Source organism: Haliotis rufescens, unplaced genomic scaffold, assembly GCF_023055435.1.
Source record: "Haliotis rufescens isolate VD_foot unplaced genomic scaffold, xgHalRufe1.0.p SCAF_10, whole genome shotgun sequence".
Lineage (NCBI taxonomy): Eukaryota > Metazoa > Mollusca > Gastropoda > Lepetellida > Haliotidae > Haliotis > Haliotis rufescens.
This window is the reverse complement of record NW_025963780.1, coordinates 40,559,188-40,584,136: the sequence shown is the minus strand read 5'-3', so window position 1 is coordinate 40,584,136 and position 24,949 is coordinate 40,559,188. Positions and strand designations below refer to the sequence as shown.

General features: G+C 41.8%; 1 protein-coding gene across 2 annotated transcripts; it reads right to left on the bottom strand.

Moving 5' to 3' along the window:
- Window positions 1-9,563: 9,563 nt before the first annotated feature.
- Window positions 9,564-24,534, bottom strand: LOC124146729 (4-trimethylaminobutyraldehyde dehydrogenase-like). 2 transcript variants are annotated; one of them, XR_007219576.1, is made up of 11 exons: window positions 24,473-24,534; window positions 23,201-23,379; window positions 22,562-22,707; window positions 21,965-22,094; window positions 19,256-19,500; window positions 16,466-16,573; window positions 15,778-15,897; window positions 14,249-14,437; window positions 13,538-13,767; window positions 12,897-13,203; window positions 9,564-12,701 (listed from the first exon to the last, which is right to left on the bottom strand). XR_007219576.1 is itself a non-coding variant. In XM_048390646.1 (10 exons), the coding sequence occupies exons 2-10, from the start codon at window positions 23,370-23,372 to the stop codon at window positions 12,996-12,998; spliced, it is 1,548 nt and encodes a 515-aa protein (XP_048246603.1). In that variant the 5' UTR covers window positions 23,373-23,379; window positions 24,473-24,534; the 3' UTR covers window positions 9,564-12,995. The 2 variants fall into 2 exon arrangements, 1 of the variants encoding a protein (XP_048246603.1); XM_048390646.1 differs by having other exon boundaries at window positions 9,564-13,203.
- Between the last annotated feature and the right edge of the window lie 415 nt (window positions 24,535-24,949).

The window sequence follows — 24,949 nt, the reverse complement described above, 5'->3', positions numbered from 1 at the left end:
ACCCTTAATTATGGGCAATTACATTCTGGAAAAATATATCTGTCGTATATAAACATTTCAGGCTGTCGGCATAAACCACGAAATTTGTCTTTCAACCAAAATAATATTCTAATAAGAGCCCCCTATTTTGAGAGCCACCTGGGCACTTCTTACGTCGAATAGGGTAAATGTCTAGATTATTTCCATTTGTGATGATAAAGGGTTAATATTGATTGATTGGTTACACTCAGTGCTGTGACTGATAGTAGGTCCCATCATAGATTGTGGCGAAAAGGGTTACACCTCCCATTGTTACTGTTACGCTATTCAATAGATCAATACATCATTATGCAAGAACGCATTATCATCATCATGAAAAACCAGACAGTTTGATTTGTGGAATTTGTGATGAAGACTAATGATAGAAACATACTTTTTGTTTTTGGAAAAGACGTAATATTTGTAGTCTCTTACAAGCAATGACTGAACCTTTGGCACAAACTAACATTTATCAGTGCTAGGTAAGAAATCCCAATTAATTCCCAACATGAATTTCGACACAGCTTGTGTTTGTTCTTGTTGCATGTAAAAACGAAATTATTTCAATTTTAATAGGTCATTGACAAGATTGGCCTGAAAGGCTAATAGATTTGTTGCATTGAATTACATGTGATCATTGCCGAAAGTTTTAATTTCGCAAATGAAAACACTGCGTCAAACGCATTACTTGGGGACCATCTCAAAACCAGTTTATTCCTGATGCATGATAGACTTTTTATAGCTCAGGCGAAGATAGTGCTCAATACTACACGTCACCTCTCATGGATCATTGTTTCAGTTCAATATATTCTTGTTTTTCTCTGGATATGTAAACATGTACATATGTAGATCTCTGCAACTGGGTTAAAATCATTGTAACACGTAATGCATTTCCTTGAAGGTAAGTGTTGTATTTACTTGCCATGTGATAGACACGTATATAGACAAATATATCCTAGTCTCAACGGTCACTTGTGTCCTCACAAAAAGTGATATAGGGCACATGTTGGTTTTCATAGTATTGGTGCTGATTTTCTGTCACATGCATGCAGACACACACACAAGACACCAGCATGCAGACACACACACGGAGACACATGCATGCAGACACTCACACGGAGACACATGCATGCAGACACACACGGAGACACATGCATGCAGACACACACGGAGACATTCATGCAGACACACACAGAGACATGCATGCAGACACACACGGAGACATGCATGCAGCCACACACACTGAGACACATGCATGCAGACACACACGGAGACACATGCATGCAGACACACACGGAGACACATGCATGCAGACACACACGGAGACACATGCACACACACCTAGTATTGCAACAATGTATAGAAACATTTGTCTGGTTTACAAGTCAGGCCTTATCTTTTATTAGTTGGTTTACCATTTCCATTTATTTACTAATTTGGAATCAATAAACAAAACCATGATTTGACAAACTAGTTGATTTTTCAAATAGTTCGGGGTGAATACAACATCAAACTGCTGACAAACTCAAAGTCCTAAAGTAAATACTTGTATGATTTTCATTCAACTGTAGGTTTATTTAGAAATTGACATTTTAGAAGTAAAATTTGGCCACCTAAATTGCATTTTGGGCCAAACATGTTGGAAATCAAATGATTAAAACTTAGGCCGTACATACGTGACCGAAGTTGCCGACATCTCTTTGCTCAGTGTCCTACTTTGAACTATGGAGATGAAGTGGTGGTCTGCTTCTAACTATTTATTCCGTGTCTTGGGTCTGCATGTCACGGTAAGCAGTGTTTAAAGGCACATTGTTTCACGTTACCTGTCACTTCTGCAACTTCCTAGTCTAAGGAGGTTATTAAAGGGAAACAGTCGACCGAATGAAAGAAATATAAAGTTTTTAAGAGAACCAATTAGACTTTTTTGGGTTTTCAGATTTCTGGGTGGAAATGTTTGCTTTTCAGATGGAAAAAAATAAACTAAGATGTTTGAAATTACTGTTATTTTTCTTCTTTATATAGTAACGTGAATATGTGGCCATGTGTGCATTGTTGGTTAGGCTTTTCTTGTTAGCTTAACAGTTTAAGCTACCACGTGCACACTGTTTTGTGTGGGCAAGACACAAGTTATTATTTACAAGATTTATTATTGTCGACATTTTCCAACAGAATCTGTAAACCGATTGCAAACAAGCCTCGCCTATTAATATATGGAAATTTTCTTAAGTAGAAGTCCATCAATGAAATGACAATGTGCCTTTAACATTGGTGTACATTTAGGGTGGACAATATTATTTCCTTATCAGTTGTATTTACGGACTTTGTCCGGACACATGTTTTGTCGGTCTATATTCTCACTGATGGCTCCTCTTTGCTTGTGTGAGGGGCAGGTTTGCAAAGGGCAAGTCCGACTCTACTGTATGATACTTAAGCACTGCCAAAACAAGAGTATTTCTTTTTGAGACTGTTATTATATATATAGTAGGCTAAATGATGAACATTTCGCGAAGCACATCTACAGGAAGTAATGCCTTGATGTAGTTGCAAGTAGGGATGCTAGTTTTGTAACCTTTTTGTGATCAAATATTAAAAGAAATATTTTGAACTGAGTTGATGACTAAGTCTTCCATATCTGACAATTGTCTCTAATATTCATGAAGATAATATTTCATTTCTGTCTTAAAGGTTGGAAACACTAGCTTGAATTTTGCCTTCTCAGTGATCCAATTCTTGGGGTACATGCTTTAAGCAGGGGATAGTGAAGCAGCTTGGGAACACCCTGGATGCCAAGGTTTTTTGTGACAAAATTTTTAAGTGCTTTGAAAGAGCATGCTGTGCAGCAATTGTGGTCTTTTGTGCCCTAGTGAAAAGTAAGGTTTCTTTTCCCTGGTTTAGAATATACATAGGCTGCTTCCGTTGTCGTTCAGTGTATTTTTACTTTACCTGATATGAATTGAAATCATATCATAAAAATATAAATACCCTGGATCCAATCGTAAATAGTGCTTCCGTTGGGAAGTGATCTGAACATTTCTCACAGACCATTCAAAGAAATCCAAACTTGTCCAGTTTATCTGTGTGATGAATACTGAGTTGTATTCAGCCACCGAGTGAGTGGTGGGGGCTGGCATCCGGGGGGTTCACTGGCAAGGTTTTAGGATGGCTCTTGAAAGAAATGACCTTTTCGTTAATTCCAAGCCACATGTTCTGTCCAGGAAATTCCCTTTTTTGAAACCATAGATTTTGCAAGCATTGCTTCAACCATCTGATTGATAGACTCGGTTTAAGGACATCAATCTGCAGCTTTATCACAATGCTAGTGAGTTAGTGATCTCAAAATTCAGACTTCAACGGGTGAAGGTTGTTGAATTTTTTCACACATAACATGATGCTTGTTACTTGGAAAGGGGTCATGTGAAGATGAAATTAATCAAGTAAAGACGTTCTTAGTATGTCATTAAGATAGATATTCCACATACCTGAAACCCTTGATGCATCCTAAAGGAAGGGGCAAGTTAATTAGGCCTCCATCGCAATTTGTCTGAAACGAGACTAAGAAGTGATAGACATTAACAGGGGTCCTGGGTCTTAAAGGCCCTTAGCCGAAGCAAAGTAATCAGTCTGTGGACCCCAAGAATCTGATTCAACGGAACACTGAGATCTGTATAGGGTTATCCTTAATGTCTATTGCCGCTGAGTCGGGTGAGCTTTAGAACTCACAGAATGAGACCGAGTCTTGCTTCAGTTGCTGTTCAACTGCTGAGTGTTTGTATTTATCGAAGGAGGAAGGGATCAGACATTATTTTATTCTACCAAAATATGAGAATTTTTTAATCGTTGGCACATTAATCAATTAATTTCAAGCTACAAATTACTGATCTTCAAATTGCATCAGTTCAAAGGTCCAGGGCGCTGTTCCACAAAGCGATTGTAGCACTAAGACGATGGTAACCCTCATACTTTGACATTGACTTAAGAGGATCATAGCGCTAAGATCACTTTGTGGAAAGGGCCCTGGGTATATGATGCACGTGAACGTCCCAGGACGTCCTGACTGCCGCGATTTGTCTAATCCCCTCCTCCCTGTGCTGATTGTAAAGATATTTGGATAGCTGATGCTTGCTTGACTTTGCCTTTGCTTCCTGTGACACTAGGCTGTAGTAGGTAGCCGTTGAGACTGTAAAAGAGCAGCTAGAAGGACTCATGTTGTTGTGTTGTCAGAGGATGCAAAGTTTTATGTGGATTTTTTATATATCTTATTGGTCAAGACCTTTGTCACTGTTTTTCCCCCATTTTGTTGTTTTCTAGCTGACCACACTCAGAGTGCTTGTTACCAGGGAAAATGTTCAGACCTTCTGCCACATTATCAGTGCTGAGTTTGCAACTTTAGCCACTTGTCCGAAGTCAGAGTCCAGGAAACTTCTGTTTCAGGGATTTATCTAGAACTTCAAAGTTAGTGCCCTTGGCAAATAAAATTGGAACAAAATCATGATGTTCATCTAAACTTGATTAGTTTTATGTTTTTTTCCCACGGTAAATTCAGAGAAACTGGGAAATTTTCAATTCAAATTGGGAATTTTTACTATCATTTGTCACAGACCTGGTGCTGAATTCTCTGAGTAGGACCAGGTAAATCCCTGTGTTTGGTCTAGTAAGCTCAGCTAATAATAGTCCATATGATAACTGTAAACTCTACTGAAAATGATGCTTGGAGCCTTGTTCGGGACAGATGACTCAAACCTTTTTGGCACAGACAAGGGTTGTGTTGATTTTAGAAAGCATAACTCTGCAAGCCTAGGGGTGATGTTACATAAATTTGGAGTTTGAGGAGCCTTTTGGGGCTCACTTTGAAGTGATTTTGTAAGAAACTGTTTCCAGGTTAACAGGAAAAATATTTTTGATTGTAGGGCTGGCACATTTTCCCTGTGACTAGACACGGCTAGTGATTCACATTGTTACTTTGTAGTCTGTGGTTGTTGTTGCCAGGGTTCTGTTATGTGTGGAAAAGTCAAGTTTGAGTTGAAATCTTTGATTCTTTTTACACATGTAAATTGACTGTAATTATACGTGCTTTGGTTATTTTATTCAATTAGATTCATGTGATTGTTATTTGAATTGATGAACTTTATGAATGCTGTTTTATGCTAGGCTGTACAGAGACTTGTGAGCAGATATACTTTGGAGCAGTGGCCTCTATAATATCAGTGAGATTGTGAAATCCCATCTTACTGTGGCTTCAAAACTACATACATTCTTTTAAGATATTTCTACAACCAGATTCCAGCATGAAATTCTTCACATTTTTAGGAAGATGTATTGTGTGACATTGCGTGTTACAATGCTTATAGAAACAGAATTCTTTCCATCTTTGTTTGGTGACTTGCTCTTTTTCATTGACAATCCAGACAATAGGAAAAAGAACAGAAATTATTTGCAGAAACATTACTGTACATTACCTGACATCTTTGCTTCAAATACTGGTGTACGATGGAGGGAAATATTGTACCATGCACGGACATCGCATGTCATGCTATACAGATGGAAAATAAGAAGAATAGCCAGGGATGCACATGTTTTTAAAAATTTCAAGTCACTTGTTATAGCTGCCAACTGTCCTGAATTTTCATATTTGTTACGAATTTGCAGCCAAGACACGAAAAATATTTCTTCCTTAATTCATGCGAATCGTATGCCAACCTTCCGAAAAATATCACCAGGACTAAATTGTCCTAGATCCCTGGAAAGATTGGTTTGGTTGGTTTGTTGTTTAACGCCGCACTCTGCTATATTCCAGCTATATGATGGCGGTCTGTAAATAATCGAGTCTGGACCAGACAATCCAGTGATTGATATCATGAGCATCGATCCACGCAATTGGAATCGATGACATGCATCAACCAAGTCAGCGAGCCTGACCACCCGATCCCGTAAGTCGCCTTTTACGACCAGCATAGTCACCTTTTACGGCAAGCATGGGTTGCTGAAGACCTTTTTACCCCGGAATCTTCACGGGTCTCCCTGGAAAGAGAATGTCATTATTTAGCCTTAGCCTTACATTGTGGGAATGGTGGGGTAGCCTTGTGGTTCAAGCATTTGCTCGTCACGCCAAAGAGTTGGGTTCGATTCGTTACACTGGTACAATGTGTGAAACCCATTTCTGGTGTTCCCTGCTGTGTCATTGCTGGAATGCTGGAATACTGCTAAATGTGGCATAAACCACAGTCAGATACTGACTTTACACGTGTTGCATGTGTTCAAATGAGACACTCCGATAGTGTCATTAGAAGTGCTGTAGTCTTGCATAATTGCAGTGCTTTGGTGTCCCGACAAATCAATTGTAATTTAATAGGAAAGTTGGCAGTTGTCACAGTGACTTATTTCCATAAAGGGTGGTGGGGTAGCCTTGAGGTTAAGGTGGTTGCTTCATGCTGAAGACACGGTTTTGATTTCCACACGATTTTGCTTGAAGTAACGTAAAACCCTACCCAATCACTATTTTGACGACAGGAAGCACAAAACACAGGACACGTGACTTCCTGTTCCCTTTTCTGTTTCCATCAGTATATCAGAGACATAACTGGATCTGTCATTTTTACAATACATACTGCAGGATTGTAAGGTTTTCTGTTATGAAAGGATTTTCAGGATCAGTCATTGCATGACTGCATACACTGCATTGTCAGAAATAATTGTTATGACAATATGAAATAATCTATGTGGGTCAAAATGATCCGTCATATTGTACAATGTATACATTATAGCTCATCAACTCTGGACTGGATTTTAACAGCCACATGTGCCATTGAAATCATTAATAAATACTTAAACATTATAAATCATGGTGTTGTATTGTTGTTTTTGGGTTTCTAGTTTCATCAGTTTGAATATTGCTGAGTGTGGTATTAAACAAACTATATTACAGCATCTGTAAATAATAGCGTGTGGACCAGACCGTCAAAATATTTATATTACTAATATAATAATATGTCCATTAATAATGTGGCAGATCCAGTTCACGTAGTTAATGCTCATGGTGCTACACACCTTGTAGCAGCTAAAGCTACAGCAAGGGCCAAGTCGGGGCTGGGAGTGAGGGGTGTTAGACTGAATAGTGCTGCTTGAAAAGGTAGGTTTTCAGATGTGCCTTGGGAGTGATGGTTCTGTTGGTAGATTGTTCCAAGGTGTTGTAACACAGTATTTGAAAGATCCATGATCAAAAGTCTTCAAGCAGGTTTCTGGAAATTCTCTTTCAGAACAGAGCTATTGAGATGGTTTATGTTTAGGCTAAAAGTTCATCAGTGGGGCTGATTCCCTGAAGCATGTGTAGGTTGATGTCAATAGTATAAAATCGGTTTTAGCTTTGAGAGGCAACTAATGCAGGGACATCATAGCAGGAGTTATGGGTGTCTATTTTGAGGTTCTCATTGCAATACTTGCAGCTGTGTGTTGTATGTTCTGAAGCCTATAGAGTGATACAGGGATTGACATGAACGTAAAGTTTTTATCAGTGGTTCAACCGGTAGTTAAAGTGTTCACTCATCCCGCCAAAGGCCTGGGTTTCGTTCCCTACATGGGTACAATGTGTGAAGCCCATTCCTGGTGTCCCCCAACAACGGTTGGGTCTCCCTGCTGGAGACATGGGTTTGAAGCCTGTTTCTGGTGTTCCTTCACCTGATGTTATATTAGACCCATGAAGATTCTGGGGTAGAATAGGTCTTCAGCAACCCATGCTTGCCGTAAAAGGTGACTATGCTTGTCGTAAAAGGCAACTAACGGGATCGGGTGGTCAGGCTGGCTGACTTGGTTGATACATGTCATCGATCCCAATTGCGTGGATCGATGCTCATGATATTAATCACTGGATTGTCTGGTCCAGACTCGATTATTTACAGACCGCCGTCATATAGCTGGAATATTGCTGAGCGCGGCGTAAAACAACAAACCAACCAACCAAAGCTGTTATATTGCTGGAATATTGTGGAAATCATCATTAAACAAGACTACAGGGACTCATCAGCATAGAGAGGTACAGTGAAGGCACTGTTTGAAAGCTACATTGGTTACCAGGACCATAGCTTGTGAGAGGGTTGTGTGTTACCAACAAACACCTATTCATTGGGTTTTTTTGCGTTCGTAAATATGTGATGTATAATATATGTGACAGTAAACACAGTGCCACAGTACTAGAGATCACCGGGATATGTTGTCAGTTCAAATTGTGAATATTCTTTCTCTACCCTCACTTACTAAAGCTTGGGACAAGTATAATATTCCACTCAGGATATAAACTTGAAATAAAATGGGAAGCTCGTTTAGTATCCTGTAAGTATGTTAGGTGAGGTGAGGTGAAACTGGGTTTAACGTCGCGTCCAAGATTATTGCACTTATATTGCGACGTGCATGTAGGTGTTTGTGTTTGTGTGGCTGCTTGTACTAGTCCGGACTGATGCCGATTTATAGTGCTAGCTCACTGAGATACCATGCCGCGGTTTAACATGAATACCCCACTCAGACCCTGTGTTCTGACTCCGAGCCGACCAGTCCTTGTTTTAGCCCCTTAATGCCGAGCGCCAGATAGGGTAACAACAAGTACAATCTTTTAACGTCTTTTGGTATGACGCGGCTGGGGATCGAACCCGGACCTTCCACTCTCCGGGCGGACGCTCTACCATTAGACCATGGAGGCGGTCTGTAAGTATGTTCAGGTTGATCATGGAAGATGAACATCATTATCAAACCTGTGTAGTATACAGTGTATTAATATACCGTATTCGACGTAATAAGCGCCCAGGGTGCTCTCAAAATTAGAAATAGGGGGCTCTTATTAGAATATTATTTTGGTGGAAAAAAAACAGAGTTGAAAGATAAATTTCGTGCCTGAAATGTTCATATACGAGAGGTACATTTTTCCAGATTTTAATTGCCCATAATTAAGGATGCATATAACACACGAGTACGTATTATACGCGAATAAATAAGTGTTGTGTACATTGATCAATCGGAAGGGGTGCTAACTGATATTGTTCACTAGCCAGTATATTAGTAAATATCGCCGTGGGCGCTTATTAGAGCGGGGCGCTTATTACGTCGAATACGGTACTTAATGTGCACCCTATCTTGGTTTTCCTCAGTTGTCAAAGTATAAATGATGCTAAAATATTGCTGATGTAATGTGACCGCTGCCGGTGTCTAGTGGAAAGAGCATCTGCCCGGAGATGGGGGTTCGATCCTTGACCGCATCATACGAAAAGATGTTAAGAGACCTTGCTACCCTGACTGGAGCTCAGCTAAAACAAGGACGGGTCGGCCTGGAGTCTGTATACTGAGTCTGAGTGGGGTATCCATTTGAACCTGTGGCATGGTATCTTAGTGAGCTAGCACTAGAAGACCGGCCCAGGTCAGGACTAGTACAAGCACACAGACACACAGAAACAGACACACACACACGAAAGTCGTATATATATGCAATCATCTTGAACGAGACATTAAACCAATTTCTCCTCATCTGATGTAATGTAAAATATAGATAATTTGATCACTAAAAGTAATGTTGAAAACAACTTTATTACAGTGTAGAGATGTACATTCATTCATAAAGATATATAAAGTATGTGCTCAACATTTTCGGCATGATAAAACGGTATGCACTTCTTAGCTGCAGGTGTAGAGCAGCCGGCTGCATGCAACCCTTGAAACATTTTGAGAATTCCCTCTACAAATTATTTAAATTATCCCATCCCTCTTAACCAAGGTGTGTGTGTGAAAATACTGTCTCTCACATGAGGAGACACTGGTCCTCTGAAGTATGAACAAATGATAATTTGGCAAACCCTCAAAAAAGAGGGTGCCAATCTTTACCAACTGTCCCCTTTACCCTTTCTGGAATCTGAACTCCCAATGTTCTGTGTACAAGTTAATAATGTCCGTGTAATTGTGACAGAACTAAACTAATCAAAAACTGAACATAAAAAAAAAAAATAATTGGTATAAAATGTAAATCATGGTAATCCTCATCCAGTGCATCTCCAACAATGTCTGAATATATTGTCATTCATACATATTCTTCAGTCTCTAAACATATCCAACTCACCATACATACATTTGCCAGCACACAAATAACACATGTTCTCAACCATGATACCTCATATTCGAGGGGTTCTATTTAATTGAATAATAATTCATAAACAACTGGAAAGCTGTTGGCACAACATAACAGAATAGAAGCAGCCACATCCCCACCTTCTCCTGACTGCCTTGAAGCTGTGCCTCTAGCTACCTTAATAACATGTGTAAGGCCTAAAAAAATAATAGTCTTGGTTCTCAGGCACTGCCCGCATCATCATGAAGTTTGCCACACATTTCATTTTTACTTCCATTTGAATTTTTTTTTTAAAAATCCTTAAATATTCCAATGGTAGTCAAATACAGTATTTCAGTATTTTATTCATCAAGGAATACATTTATGCAGGGAGGCCCTTTCCCTGGTTGATTGTACACAACTGTTTATTTGGTTACATACCAGTTTGAACATACCCCCCCAAAAAATAACAAAACACCGCCACTATATTTTCGAAAACCATTGACTGAGAACCAATTCCTTTAATTTTTTTTAGCCTAAACATCACTTTCTGTTTGGGAAAACATGATTACGAACTAGGGCTGGGACAGGTAATTCAGGTACTCAGATCGGGTGGGTAGTACTTGGTACGAAGTAGGACCCAGGTACCCACAGGACTGCCCGGACCCGTTGTTAGTCCCGTGTTATAGTATTTAATGACAAAAATTCACTATAACTCCATAGTTACACTACAAGTCACTAATGTGACTCTAACTGACTATGCACACATACCTTCTGACTTTTATATGTTTGAATAAAGATGAAGCTTCAGTCAACTTCAGTGGATGCATGACCAGATCGGTTATTACGTGTGTCTGAATACTTTTTGCAAAATCAATTCCCAAGCAGACATTATGTACTCTTGAGACTTACAGTGGGTACCCGGGTAGGGTCGAGTAAAAGCAGGTGGGGTACCGGGTAGGGTCGAGCAAAAGCGGGTGGGGTACCAGGGTAGGGTCAAGCAATAGCGGGTTGGGTACCCGGGTAGGGTCGAGCAATAGTGGGTGGGGTACCCGGGTAGGGTCGAGCAATAGCGGGTCGGGTACCCAGGTAGGGTCGAGCAATACTGGATGGGGTACCCTGGTATGGTCGGGCAATGGCGGTTGGGGTACCCGGGTAGTAAAACCCTATTACAGATGCAAAACAACTGCAATACAAAGTCCTATGCCTGTAACAACATTAATAAAAAAAATCCTATCCACTTCCGGCACTAGGACATCATTTAGTGTCATGTCTAATGCAAGACAATTTTATAAGACAATTTTATAAGACCTGTGCACTTTTGATTCAATTACCTTGACTCTCAATTTCAATTTGCTCTTACATGTCGTACAAACACTTAGGGTTGGTTCAGTTCACAAAGAAGCAGAACTTCCTGATGATCCTTCCAGCCACCTTGACCCTCCACGAAGGTCACACAAAGATACCAATTCAATGCGCCATCCTTAGGATGATATGTACCAAAGTTCATCCTATTAAGGTGAACACCTCTTGAGTTATCACACACATAATACCAGTACATGTTTTAATACAGTAAACTACGTTTATAACGAACACGCTTATAGTGAACTGACAATTATAACCTATTGTTTTTTGGTCCTGGGTATTTGCTGTATATATATCCTGTCTATATCACTATGCTAATAATGAACTATGGTTATAACAAACTAAAATAAGTTGTCCCTTTCAGTTCGTTATAACCGCAGTTTACTGTATATGACCTTGAGAGTAAATTTGACCTTTGAATCACTGACCAGCGTTTCAAGATCATTCGGAAGGGCTATCTAGAATATAATCAAATATGATGTCCCTTTGTGGAATTCAATGAAACAACTGTGTGGAATTCAAAGTAACCAAAACAAATGGCACATTCTTGTCACTAAAAGTAGATCACAGTAACCTGCCATTGGTGTCATAAGAATGTCACCACCTGTCATACGTATCATATGATATAACCACTACATGCATCAGAATTACAAAATATCTGCATAAGACGTTTTTTGCAGTGCATATTATTTGCATCCATTCGCAACCTTTATGTACGATGCTCCACACTAATGGGAACACAAAGTCCTTCATAGATATATTATGTGATGAGATCAGAAAACTGTAGAAAACAATGTATGCAGAATTAGTGCTTATACCATATTGGCATTTATTGAAGATGTCTCTTGGATAAAAAAAGAATTTGCAATCCTACCAAGGTGAATCTCATGTGATATAAAACACTTAAGATTTAATAATCCAGATCCTGTAAAACTGATAATACAAATCCATAAGGAAAGGCACAAGGACTCAAGACCAACAGGCTAGACCTCAAGACCAACAGGCTAGACCTCAAGACCAACAGGCTAGATCTCAAGACCAACCAGCTAGACCTCAAGACCAACCCGCTATACCTCAAGACCAACCAGCTATACCTCAAGACCAACCAGCTATACCTCAAGACCAATCAGCTAGACCTCAAGACCAACTGGCCATACTTCAAGACCTACCCGCTCGACCTCAAGACAACCAAGTAGACCTCAAGACCAACCGGCTAGACCTCAAGACCAACCAGCTAGACCTCAAGACCAACCAGCTTGACCTCAAGACAACCAAGTAGACCTCAAGACCAACCGGCTCGACCTCAAGACAACCAAGTAGACCTCAAGACCAACCGGCTAGACCTCAAGACCAACCAGCTATACCTCAAGATCAACCAGCTATACCTCAAGACCAACCAGCTATACCTCAAGATCAACCAGCTATACCTCAAGACCAACCAGCTAGACCTCAAGACCAACTAGCTAGACCTCAAGACCAACCCGCTTGACCTCAAGACCAACCAGCTAGACCTCAAGACCAACCAGCCACATACTCAGTATGGACAATCCACATCATTCATCTCCACATACACCGACTTGATCTGACTGTAGTAGTCCAGGGTGTCCCTGCCATTTTCACGTCCGATTCCTGATTTCTTGTAGCCCCCGAAGGGAACCCCGACAGGGTAGATGTTGTAGTTGTTGACATAGAGTGACCCCGCCTCCATCCCCGCTGCGACACGGTGTGCCCGGCTCAGATCTCTGAAAGTGATCATCCCAAGAGTGAGTGAGTGAGTGACGTTTTACGCCGCAATATCACGGCGGGGGACACCAGAAATGGGCTTCACACATTGTACCCATGTCGGGAATCGAACCCGGGTCTTTGGCGTGACGAGCGAACGCTTTAACCACGAGGCTACCCGACCGCCCCGATCATCCCAAGAGTTAAGTGGAATTTCAATACTCTCTAAATAATGATAGGAAGCAGATTCCTGTCATATCATTATTTCTATGTCACATCATGGAGTGAGTGTGTGAGGCTTTAGGACAGCAGGACACCTAGAAAAAAGACATCGCGAAACTGATCTCTCCTCACCTGGTAAAGACGCCTCCGGCAAGGCCAAACTCTGTCTCATTGGCACGCCTCAGCACTTCCTCTTCTGTGTCAAAGGTCAACACCGACATGACACTACCAAAGACTTCCTCTCGTACAACGGTCATGTGGTCGTGGCAGTCCGCCAGTATGCAGGGAGAGAGATAATGCCCGTGTGCGAGGCGGGGGTCAGCTTGAGACACCCTCTCCCCACCATACACCACAGTAGCACCCTGAACACACAAACAGGCAAACTCTCAACATTCACATTGAAGACGATCTTTCAGACTTTTTCAGCATTTGAAATTTGATGGTCACTTTTATATTATTACATGTTCACACTTTCTACCCTGTGGCTCCAATAGCTGAAAGTCAGGACTACGCGTGTACCAAAGCATAATGCACATGCCCCATCTTGGGGTATTGTGAGAAGTGGTAATTTCTACCAAGACCTTTTAGAATCCTGCCATCTGGTTGGTTTGCAAGCAGTATCAAATCTATATTGGACCGTGATTTTGTTGATGACCACAAAAGAAAATATTAATATAGAGGTTCTGATGTGACAACTGCATATGTTTCAGCTCTGAAACCTCACAGTTTCTAATGAAATTTACAGGCATCAAGCCTCAAATTTGAAGAAAAGGTAATATAATTTTTTTCTCTCCAGATTTTAGGTAGAACATATTTCCAAGAAATAGCACAACAAAAAGTTACCTCTTTCTTAGCCCCTTGAACATATGCTAGCACCTTGTCTGCCTGGCTGCTGCTGATTGTAGCCCCGACAGTCGTGTCTTCAACATTCGGATCCCCAATCTTCATCTTTTGCGTGCGCTCTACGAGCTTCTTCAGGAACTCTTTCACAACATCCTTCTGGACAAACACTCGTGTTCCGTTCGAGCACACCTGGGTGATAGAAGCCAAAGCCTCAGTGTGTGATAGTAAGACTGCCTAACACACAGAGACAGACTCCCATGGGATTCAGGGTTAGATTTGTTTGTTGAACGCTGCACTATGTACATAATTGAGTCTGAACCAGACAATCCCATGACTGATATCATGCTCATGACCAACATCTTGATTGATCCACGCAAATGGGATACGATGACATGCATCAACCAAGTCAGCGAGCCTGACCCCCTAAACCCAATCCCACTTACGACAAGCATAGTCACCATTTACGCCAAGCATGGGTTACTGAGGACCTATTCTACCCCGGAATCTTCACAGGTCTCCCTGGAAAGAGAATGTCATTATTTAGCCTTAGCCTTAGCCTTACATTGTGGGAATGGTGGGGTAGCCTTGTGGTTCAAGCATTTGCTCGTCGCGCCAAAAAGTTGGGTTCGATTCGTTGCACTGGTACAATGTGTGAAACCCAAGTTGCAACTAATTTGGTTGCCTTGACGATTGAAATTTCCACTTGGTGATATTATTAAAGAGGTCACCACTTGGCTTCTTGGAAAAACGCTGGCAACCTGATATCCCTAACTGCATAATATTAGAGACAGAAATACAACACATTAATAAATACTGATGGAATGAACTAAAATTTCATTGTAAAAAATCTAAAAATCAATGAGTGAATTATGGGGTAAACATTAATTGATAACCTTGTCAAGTATTAACAACAACGTAATTAAAAACAAAAGCTTGTAACACCAAAGGCAGGAATCGGTATTGCTGCAGTTAGGCAGATTATGCATTACTGACTATGGTCTTGAAGTTTGGCTCCTTAATTTTTCTCCTGGCTTCTTGAATTTCACATGGGCTTCCTGAAAACAATTGTTAGAAGCCAATAGCTCCTTAGGAAAAAAATCAAACTTTGAGATCTAGTGTTTGATAGGACCAGGCATATGGTGTATTTCATCAAGTAAAGAAAGAGGGCAACAACTGCAGTGTGTAGTACATCTGTAGTACATCTGTAGTACATCTGTAGGTACCTTTGGGGACAATAAAGTATGTGAGTGAGTGAGTGATTATAGATTTACGCCGCTTTTAGCAATATTCCAGCAATATCACGGCGGAGGACACCAGAAATGGGCTTCACACATTGTACCCATGTCGGGAATCAAACCCAGGTATTCGACGTGACGAGCGAACGCTTTAACCACTAGGCTACCCGACCGCCCCCAATAAAGTATGTGAGGCAGGAAGTGAGATGATAATGAAGGAATCACTACATTCTGGTCTGCTGGCCTGTTTGTACCAAAAGCTGTAAATAACGACCAACTCCGGCATCACTGTACCTGTCCTTGGTTGCTGAAGTTGGCTAACATTGCCCCTTTCACAGCGTTGTCCATGTCCGCATCAGAGAATATGATGAGTGGTGACTTGCCTCCCAGCTCCAGAGTGACATGCTTGATGTCCTGGCAAAACATTCATTATCATTGCAACAAAGGAATCTGGTTTCTTGCTACTCTCAACGAACAAATATTTTAAAACAAATAATCATGCACAAACTTCTATTTTCTGTGTATGTGAATGTGAATAATACTTATGGCTAATAAATGTCAAATGTCATCGGGTTTACGCGATGCAAAATGTAGAGAATGGAAGCAGAAAAAGAAAAGAATCTGTCCATATGATCCTTAATTCATTCTAGGCTCTTAAGTAATTATCTGAATGTACAGTACACTACACAATTTTATTACTTTACAGAACCCTCATATAGCCTGCAAGGAACCTTAAAATCATTATTTGGGGTCCTCTAGACTCCTACTTTTGTAAGTCAAGGTAACACCCTGTTATTTTATTGTTTGTTTGTTGTTTAATGCCGTACTCAGCAACATTTCAACTATATGACAGCGGTCTGTAAATAATGCAATCTGGCCAAACAAACCAGTGATTGGGATACGATGACATGCATAAACAAAGTCAGTGAGGCTGACCACCGCCCCCCTATCAGGGATTCACTTGGTTACCATGGATACTGACCTGGGCACATGCTTCCATAATGCGGGCCCCCGTGGGGACGCTCCCTGTAAAGGACATCTTAGCCACTCCAGGGTGTCGAGACAACAACTGCCCCGTCTCCCCCTCGCCCTGCAACCACGAAGCATAACTAGGGTGATGAGGCACTGAAGGATTGCTGCATCAGAGATAGTAAGTTAAATCAAAATCTGCCCCTAGCATCCAGCAGGTGGTCCTACAGCTAATCTGAATAACGTAACAACCGCCATGTGCCCCTATGTCTCACCTGAATAACATAACATCCCCCATGTGCGGCTATGTCTCATCTGAATAACGTACCATCCACCAGGTGTCCCTATGTCTCACCTGAATAATGTAACATCCCCCATATGCCCCTGTGCCTCACCTGAATAACATAACATCCCCCATGTGCCCCTATATCTCACCAGAATAATGTACCATCCACCAGGTGCCCCTATGTCTCACCTGAATAATGTAACATCCAGCAGGTGCCCCTATGTCTCACCTGAATAACATTGTAACCTCCATCAGGTGCCCCTATGTCTCACCTGAATAACATTGTAACCTCCATCAGGTGCCCCTATGTCTCACCTGAATAACACTGTAACCTCCATCAGGTGCCCCTATGTCTCACCTGAATAACATTGTAACATCCATCAGGTGCCCCTGTGTCTCACCTGAATAACATTGTAACATTCACCAGGTGCCCCTATGTCACACCTGATTAACATTGTAACCTCCATCAGGTGCCCCTATGTCTCACCTGAATAACATTGTAACATCCACCAGGTGCCCCTATGTCTCACCTGAATAACATTGTAACCTCCATCAGGTGCCCCTATGTCTCACCTGAATAACACTGTAACATCCATCAGGTGCCCCTATCATGCCTATGTCTCACCTGAATAACACTGTAACCTCCAGCAGGTGCCCCTATGTCTCACCTGAATAACATTGTAACATCTGCCAGGTGCCCCTATGTCTCACCTGAATAACATTGTAACATCCATCAGGTGCCCCTATGTTTCACCTGAATAACATTGTAACATCCATCAGGTGCCCCTATGTCTCACCTGAATAACATTGTCACATTCACCAGGTGCCCCTATGTCTCACCTGAATAACATTGTAACATCCATCAGGTGCCCCTATGTCACACCTGAATAACATTGTAACCTCCACGAGGTGCCCCTATGTCTCACCTGAATAACATTGTAACATCCATCAGGTGCCCCTATGTCTCACCTGAATAACATTGTAACCTCCATCAGGTGCCCCTATGTCTCACCTGAATAACATTGTAACATTCACCAGGTGTCCCTATGTCTCATCTGAATAACATTGTAACATTCACCAGGTGTCCCTATGTCTCACCTGAATAACATTGTAACCTCCAGCAGGTGCCCCTATGTCTCACCTGAATAACATTGTAACATTCACCAGTTGTCCCTATGTCTCACCTGAATAACATTGTAACCTCCAGCAGGTGCCCCTATGTCTCACCTGAATAACATTGTAACATCCATCAGGTGCCCCTATGTCTCACCTGAATAACATTGTAACATCCAGCAGGTGCCCCTATGTCTCACCTGAATAACATTGTAACATCCAGCAGGTGCCCCTATGTCTCACCTGAATAACATTGTAACATCCAGCAGGTGCCCCTATGTCTCACCTGAATAACATTGTAACCTCCATCAGGTGCCCCTATGTCTCACCTGAATAACATTGTAACATCCAGCAGGTGCCCCTATGTCTCACCTGAATAACATTGTAACATTCACCAGGTGCCCCTATGTCTCACCTGAATAACATTGTAACATCCAGCAGGTGCCCCTATGTCTCACCTGAATAACATTGTAACATTCACCAGGTGCCCCTATGTCTCACCTGAATAACATTGTAACATCCAGCAGGTGCCCCTATGTCTCACCTGAATAACATTGTAGCATCCGCCAGGTGCCCCTATGTCTCACCTGAATAACATTGTAACATCCAGCAGGTGCCCCTATGTCTCACCTGAATAACATTGTAACCTCCATCAGGTGCCCCTATGTCTCACCTGAATAACATTGTAACATCCAGCAGGTGCCCCTATGTCTCACCTGAATAACATTGTAACATTCACCAGGTGCCCCTATGTCTCACCTGAATAACATTGTAACATCCAGCAGGTGCCCCTATGTCTCACCTGAATAACATTGTAACATTCACCAGGTGCCCCTATGTCTCACCTGAATAACATTGTAACATCCAGCAGGTGCCCCTATGTCTCACCTGAATAACATTGTAGCATCCGCCAGGTGCCCCTATGTCTCACCTGAATAACATCGTAACATCTGCCAGGTGCCCCTATGTCTCACCTGAATAACATTGTAACATCCATCAGGTGCCCCTATGTCTCACCTGAATAACATTGTAACATCCATCAGGTGCCCCTATGTCTCACCTGAATAACATTGTAACATCCACCAGGTGCCCCTATGTCTCACCTGAATAACATCGTAACATCTGCCAGGTGCCCCTATGTCTCACCTGAATAACACTGTAACATCCACCAGGTGCCCCTATGTCTCACCTGAATAACATCGTAACATCCATCAGGTGCCCCTATGTCTCACCTGAATAACATTGTAACATCCATCAGGTGCCCCAATGTCTCACCTGAATAACATTGTAACATTCACCAGGTGGCCCTATGTCTCACCTGAATAACATTGTAACATCCATCAGGTGCCCCTATGTCTCACCTGAAAACCATTGTAACCTCCACGAGGTGCCCCTATGTCTCACCTGAATAACATTGTAACATCCGTCCGGCAGACCAGCTTCTGCATATATCTCTCCTAACATGACGGCTGTTTGCGGAGTGAGGGGTGAGGGCTTGAAAACGATGGTGTTGCCGCATGCTAATGCAGGTGAGGACTTCCAGGCCGCCATCTGGAAGGGGTAGTTCCACGCCCCTATAGCCCCAACCACACCCAGGGCTTCCCGGATCGTATAGGCAAAGGACCCCCCTGCCAGCTGAGTGAAGTCGCCTAGAAGAATCAGTCAGTAACTACTTATAAACACAGAAGTGCATAAACTGTGCCAACGTACAGCTTTACCCTTGCTATGCTATCGTGGAGTTCCCTGAAGACATGTTATCTATGCTATGCTATCGTGGAGTTCCCTGAAGACATGTTATCTATGCTATGCTATCATGGAGTTCCCTGAAGACATGTTATCTATGCAATGCTATCCATGGAGTTCCCTGAAGACATATTATCTTGACCTTGTTTAGGGGCCAGTATTCGGACCCAAGTCTGCATCAATTGTCCGTAAAAATTCCCAAATCAGAATTAGAAATTACCATTTCTAATAAAAATTAAAATAATGATAACAAGGGCAAAAGTGAGAATGGCTCACTAATACCCCCGACCCACCTAGTGTGTCAGTAGTTTCAAATTAAATAGCAGGATAGGGTTAGGGTTTGAAAAATTCATAAAAAAATGGAAAATTAATAAAACTTCTTTTTTTTTTACTGTACCCCTCCATATGACACAGATTATATGTACTAAGTTTGAGATGAATCCACTGAATAGTTTAAGAGAAATCCCACGGAAAAGGTTTTCGGACGGACAGAACATTGGTATAAATTGGTCGGGGGTATAATAATAAAAGGCCATTACTATTGTGCATGCAGGGGCATGCTTAAAGCCCCATTATTACCCAGGTCACTGGATAAGTGTGCACAACAAAACAATCATTCTCAGCTCCCTGGGGAGTATACAACCCAAGCTGCCTGGTAGGCGCTAGAAGATTAACAACCACACTGCCATCTCATAGTACTGGGTACCCATTCACTGTGGGCGAACAGACGCACATTTCTAACAAAGTCACTTGCCCAAGGATACACCACAGGTGTGACATGTGCTTCAGTGTGGGGCAGGGCCGAAGCCAAAGAAACTCTCAGGAGCCAAACTGCTGAAAAGCGGTCACCCTTCCAAGGACGTCCCGAGTTGTTAAACTTCCCCAAATTTGTGACCTGTGCACAGTGCACAGGCCCATGTGCCACCATTACGTAACTAATGTGATGGCTTGGTCTAGGTGATTTGCATTCCACTGCATTATTGCATGATTATACTGAATGCAATGTGACAATGTAATGTTAAAATATATGAGCTGTCAAGTCACAGTGAATGAGTGAGTTGGCTGAGGTGGCCCTGAACAGCATCTCAGGCATAAACATCAGGGCATGTCAGCTCAAGTAGGGTGAAATCCCAAAGTGAAGCAGGTCGTAGATGTATGTTTCCACTTTGGTGAAGCCCAACAAGCATGAGCCCTGAGAGATCCAGGATCATAACTGGAACGTAACTTTTCAGAGCAGATTGTGGCGCGGTGAAGCCCAACAAGCATGAGCACTGAGAGATCGAGGATCATAACTGGAACGTAACTTTTCAGAGCAGATTGTGGCGCGGTGAAGCCCAACAAGCATGAGCACTGAGAGATCGAGGATCAAAACTGGAACGTAACTTTTCAGAGCAGATTGTGGCGCGGTGAAGCCCAACAAGCATGAGCACTGAGAGATCGAGGATCATAACTGGAACGTAACTTTTCAGAGCAGATTGTGGCGCGGTGAAGCCCAACAAGCATGAGCACTGAGAGATCGAGGATCATAACTGGAACGTAACTTTTCAGAGCAGATTGTGGCGCGGTGAAGCCCAACAAGCATGAGCACTGAGAGATCGAGGATCATAACTGGAACGTAACTTTTCAGAGCAGATTGTGGCGCGGTGAAGCCCAACAAGCATGAGCACTGAGAGATCGAGGATCATAACTGGAACGTAACTTTTCACAGTAGATTGTGGCGCGGTGAAGCCCAACAAGCATGAGCACTGAGAGATCGAGGATCATAACTGGAACGTAACTTTTCACAGTGCATTGTGGCGCCATATACCACAAGACCAAACATGCCCCATGTTGAATGAAAGTGATGCAAAATGAACTGCTGGTCCAGATGACGTGAGTTGGATTTTATGCTGCTTTTAGTAATATTCCAGCAGTATCACAGCATGGGACACCAGAAATGGGCTTTACACATCGTACTCATGTTGGGAACCGAACCCAGGTCTCCCGTGTGATGAGCGAATGCTTTAACCACTAGGCCAACCCACAGCCCCCAGATTTGCATATAAGTATACAGTTATAGACCTGTTTTTATGAATAAAAAAGAAACATTGACTGAGGATGCAGTCCATATTTGTTCTATTATATAATGATGAGACAAAAGCAGATTCAGCAGATCAAACCAAGTGAGCTACAATAACACAAGAGACATCTGATTAGTTTGGGGATACCACTTCTGGGTAATTCCATTCCCTTATTATTAATTCAAACATGTCAAATCAACACTGCAAAATTATCAGACCTGACTTGGAGTCAATACGCATTTCTGTCAAATGACGTGACCGCTTCTCAGCTAATGAATATGGTGGAAATCTTCGCATTACATAATGATACCTGTTATTGCTGCTGCAAGGCCACCATAGTAGTCGATGGTGTCGGCACATCCCTGAATGTCGTAGCGAGCCTCCCAGATCGGCTTCCCTGTGTCCAGCACCTCTGTACGGGCCAGTTCTTCACACCTCTCCTGTAACCATGGTTTTAATGGCATTACTGGCATCGTCACATCTTTGGAGAGATCCCATTATTTCTATCCTAAACCACAACAATAAACCTTTTTATTGTCATTGTGTTGTTAAAATTTAAGAACTCAAAGTCCAATATCTTTATAGGGCTTCATAACAACAAAACTAATATGTAGACAGTTGATGTGTGTACATACTGTCTCCGAGTATACATCAGTGATAGACACAGCCACTAGTCTGTTAGTCTAAGGCTAGTAACAATCTAGATGGGCTAGTTGTATTATTTCCATGTTTAGTTATTTTACATAACCACTAGTCCTAAATGTGCTGCACCACAGCATCAACCTATATTAATTGAGAGTTGACATAAAGGTTTTATAGAATTGACTTTTTCTATGTTAGTTACTGCTTACCACGGTAGTTAGTTCTACCTTGGAACAACGCCCACCCACACCCCCAGTGTATGTACCCTGATCAGCTGGGCTGCTTTCCTTAGGACCTGACCCCTGTCGAACCCCGCCTTTTGAGACCAGGCCGGAAACGCCCGCAGAGCAACGCCGATAGCACCATCTACTTCCTCCACTCCAGAGTTCTGTATCTGACGCAGAACTTCACCTGTGAACATAGCAATGTTTAGAAAGTCAAGGAGTCCATATCATAACCCCAGAGGCCCAAAAGTTCAAGATTTAGGGGTCCCCGATTCAAATAATATTGCAGCTAACTCTAGAGACGTCAAGGCCTTCCTTAATTGTGTACTTGTGTGCTTGCGCATCAAAAAGTCTCCGATCATACATATTTATTCTAATACATAATATTAATGATACAAAAACATACTCAGCTAGTAATCTCTACACAGTAGCAAGTAAAGATATGAGTACCAGCCATACCGCAAACAGTAGCCAAATTGCATTCCCACACTTTTGCGATTTTTCTGACATTCTTATATATCATTACCAACATGAAACATATCTTTACAACATTTTGGATGACAATCAGTTAATGTCAATAAAAAAACTGATCTCAACCCCTGTCCCCATATCATGTATATTAAAAACTTTATACACCATCTACAAAGTAAGGGTACACCTTGCATATTGCAAAATTTCACCTGTTGCAGGATTTATGAGATCAAATCTGTTGGCTGGGTCTTGTCCCGGAGGTTGATTTCTCTGACCATTGACGTAGTTGAGTGGCTGCTGCACCTGTGTGGCTGTGCCTGTGACTGTGGTGTATCTGCGTCTCAAACATGTACATAGCTGGGCACTTACTCTCAGTCTCATGGTGAATCTGATAACAAAAACATAATTGTGAACACACAATGCCATTTAGAAAGAGGTCAAATGTAACAAATGTTATATTTGGGATAACACTTTCTGAGTAAAGTACAGATTCTCGTACTCGTGTTCATAGCTTTTGGCCATGGGAGCCGTGTCAGTTTACACATGTCAGAGGGGTACACAAAGTATGTGATCTAGATTACCAGTTGTCGGACTTTCATTTTTGCGGAAGCCTTGGTGTCTGAGTGGGTTAGATCGCTGACTTTGTGCTGGCGATTAGGTGCCTCACTCTGGCTGTGTGGGTTCGAATCCTGGACGGGATTCAATGTCATTTCATATCTTATTTGTTTTATATTCCAGTAATTTCATGACTCTCTGACGCTACGCACTTCTGTACCCAGATTTCTAATATATTTGCGTTTAACAATTTTGCAGACATAGTTAAATAAAAATGACAGATAAATGTATTATGACTGGAGCCAATGTTAAGTGTTAAAGTATGTCACTAAAAGTATCCACCTTAACATTGGCAATTTGGCATGATAGGCACTGTCATATATTACGTGACCTATTGGAAGTTGGCACTAGTTCTGTAGTCCTTGCCAAACTGCCCAATAGTAAAGGTATCATAAGGACTAGTCGAACATTGCCCTAGTTAAGGATTTTGTTGTATGTTATCATTATAAGGACAAGTGGACTAAAACTGTCAGTTTCTATGGTTGTGCTACCAACCAGGTCAAAATGTATTATCAGGTGCTAACGTAGCCGAGAGCCGAGTAGAGATGGGGTTCTACAGCCAAGACCCCATCGCGGCTCTCGGGACGAGCTAACGGGACTTATTATTCTTGAAAAGAGTCTTGAACTAAATACATGGCGCCATATGCATTTATAACTCTATCAATATTGTCTCATGAAGGAAGGGGGATTCTAGGCCAAATTGACCCAGGACTACGTAACAAACTATTTACGAAACGACCTGACGGCAGTTCTCGATTGTCAGGCTGGTACTGAGCTTAAATACCAGGTGCTTTGCAAAAATCGAAAATATTGAAAGGCAAAAAAACCCAATACGTAATATTTTAACTTGAACAAAATCCACGAACCTGCCACACACGTAACCTAAGCGTGCAAACTAGCGACCACCGACCAAAGCAGACAACTTTTAAAGGGAGGTAATGATAAACATGTATTGTCTTCCGTACCGCTAAAACAATACCATTTTCATCATCCGTGAACTGTCCTCGTAAATTTATTATGCTTTTACGCAAAAGCGTTATATCTTCTTGTTATTTGGAGATAACTTTCAGTAATCAGTGTCAACGTGAATCAGATAACGGCCCGAAACCCATTTTATGTGCGCTTCTTTTACTCAGTTATGTAACGGCGTGTCAGATTAATTAAAAGGGCACTGATCTACAGGGACTGGCTGTTGCCTTTGTTATTGTTTTTCCTCCGTTAGTACCCGGATGATATAGCAGAAATTTTGACTGGTTCGCGACATGTGCTGTTCCGTTCGTAAGCGCACGTGTCGCTTTTATTGATATTGTAAGGGGGTATGGTCACATTGATCAACAACTGAA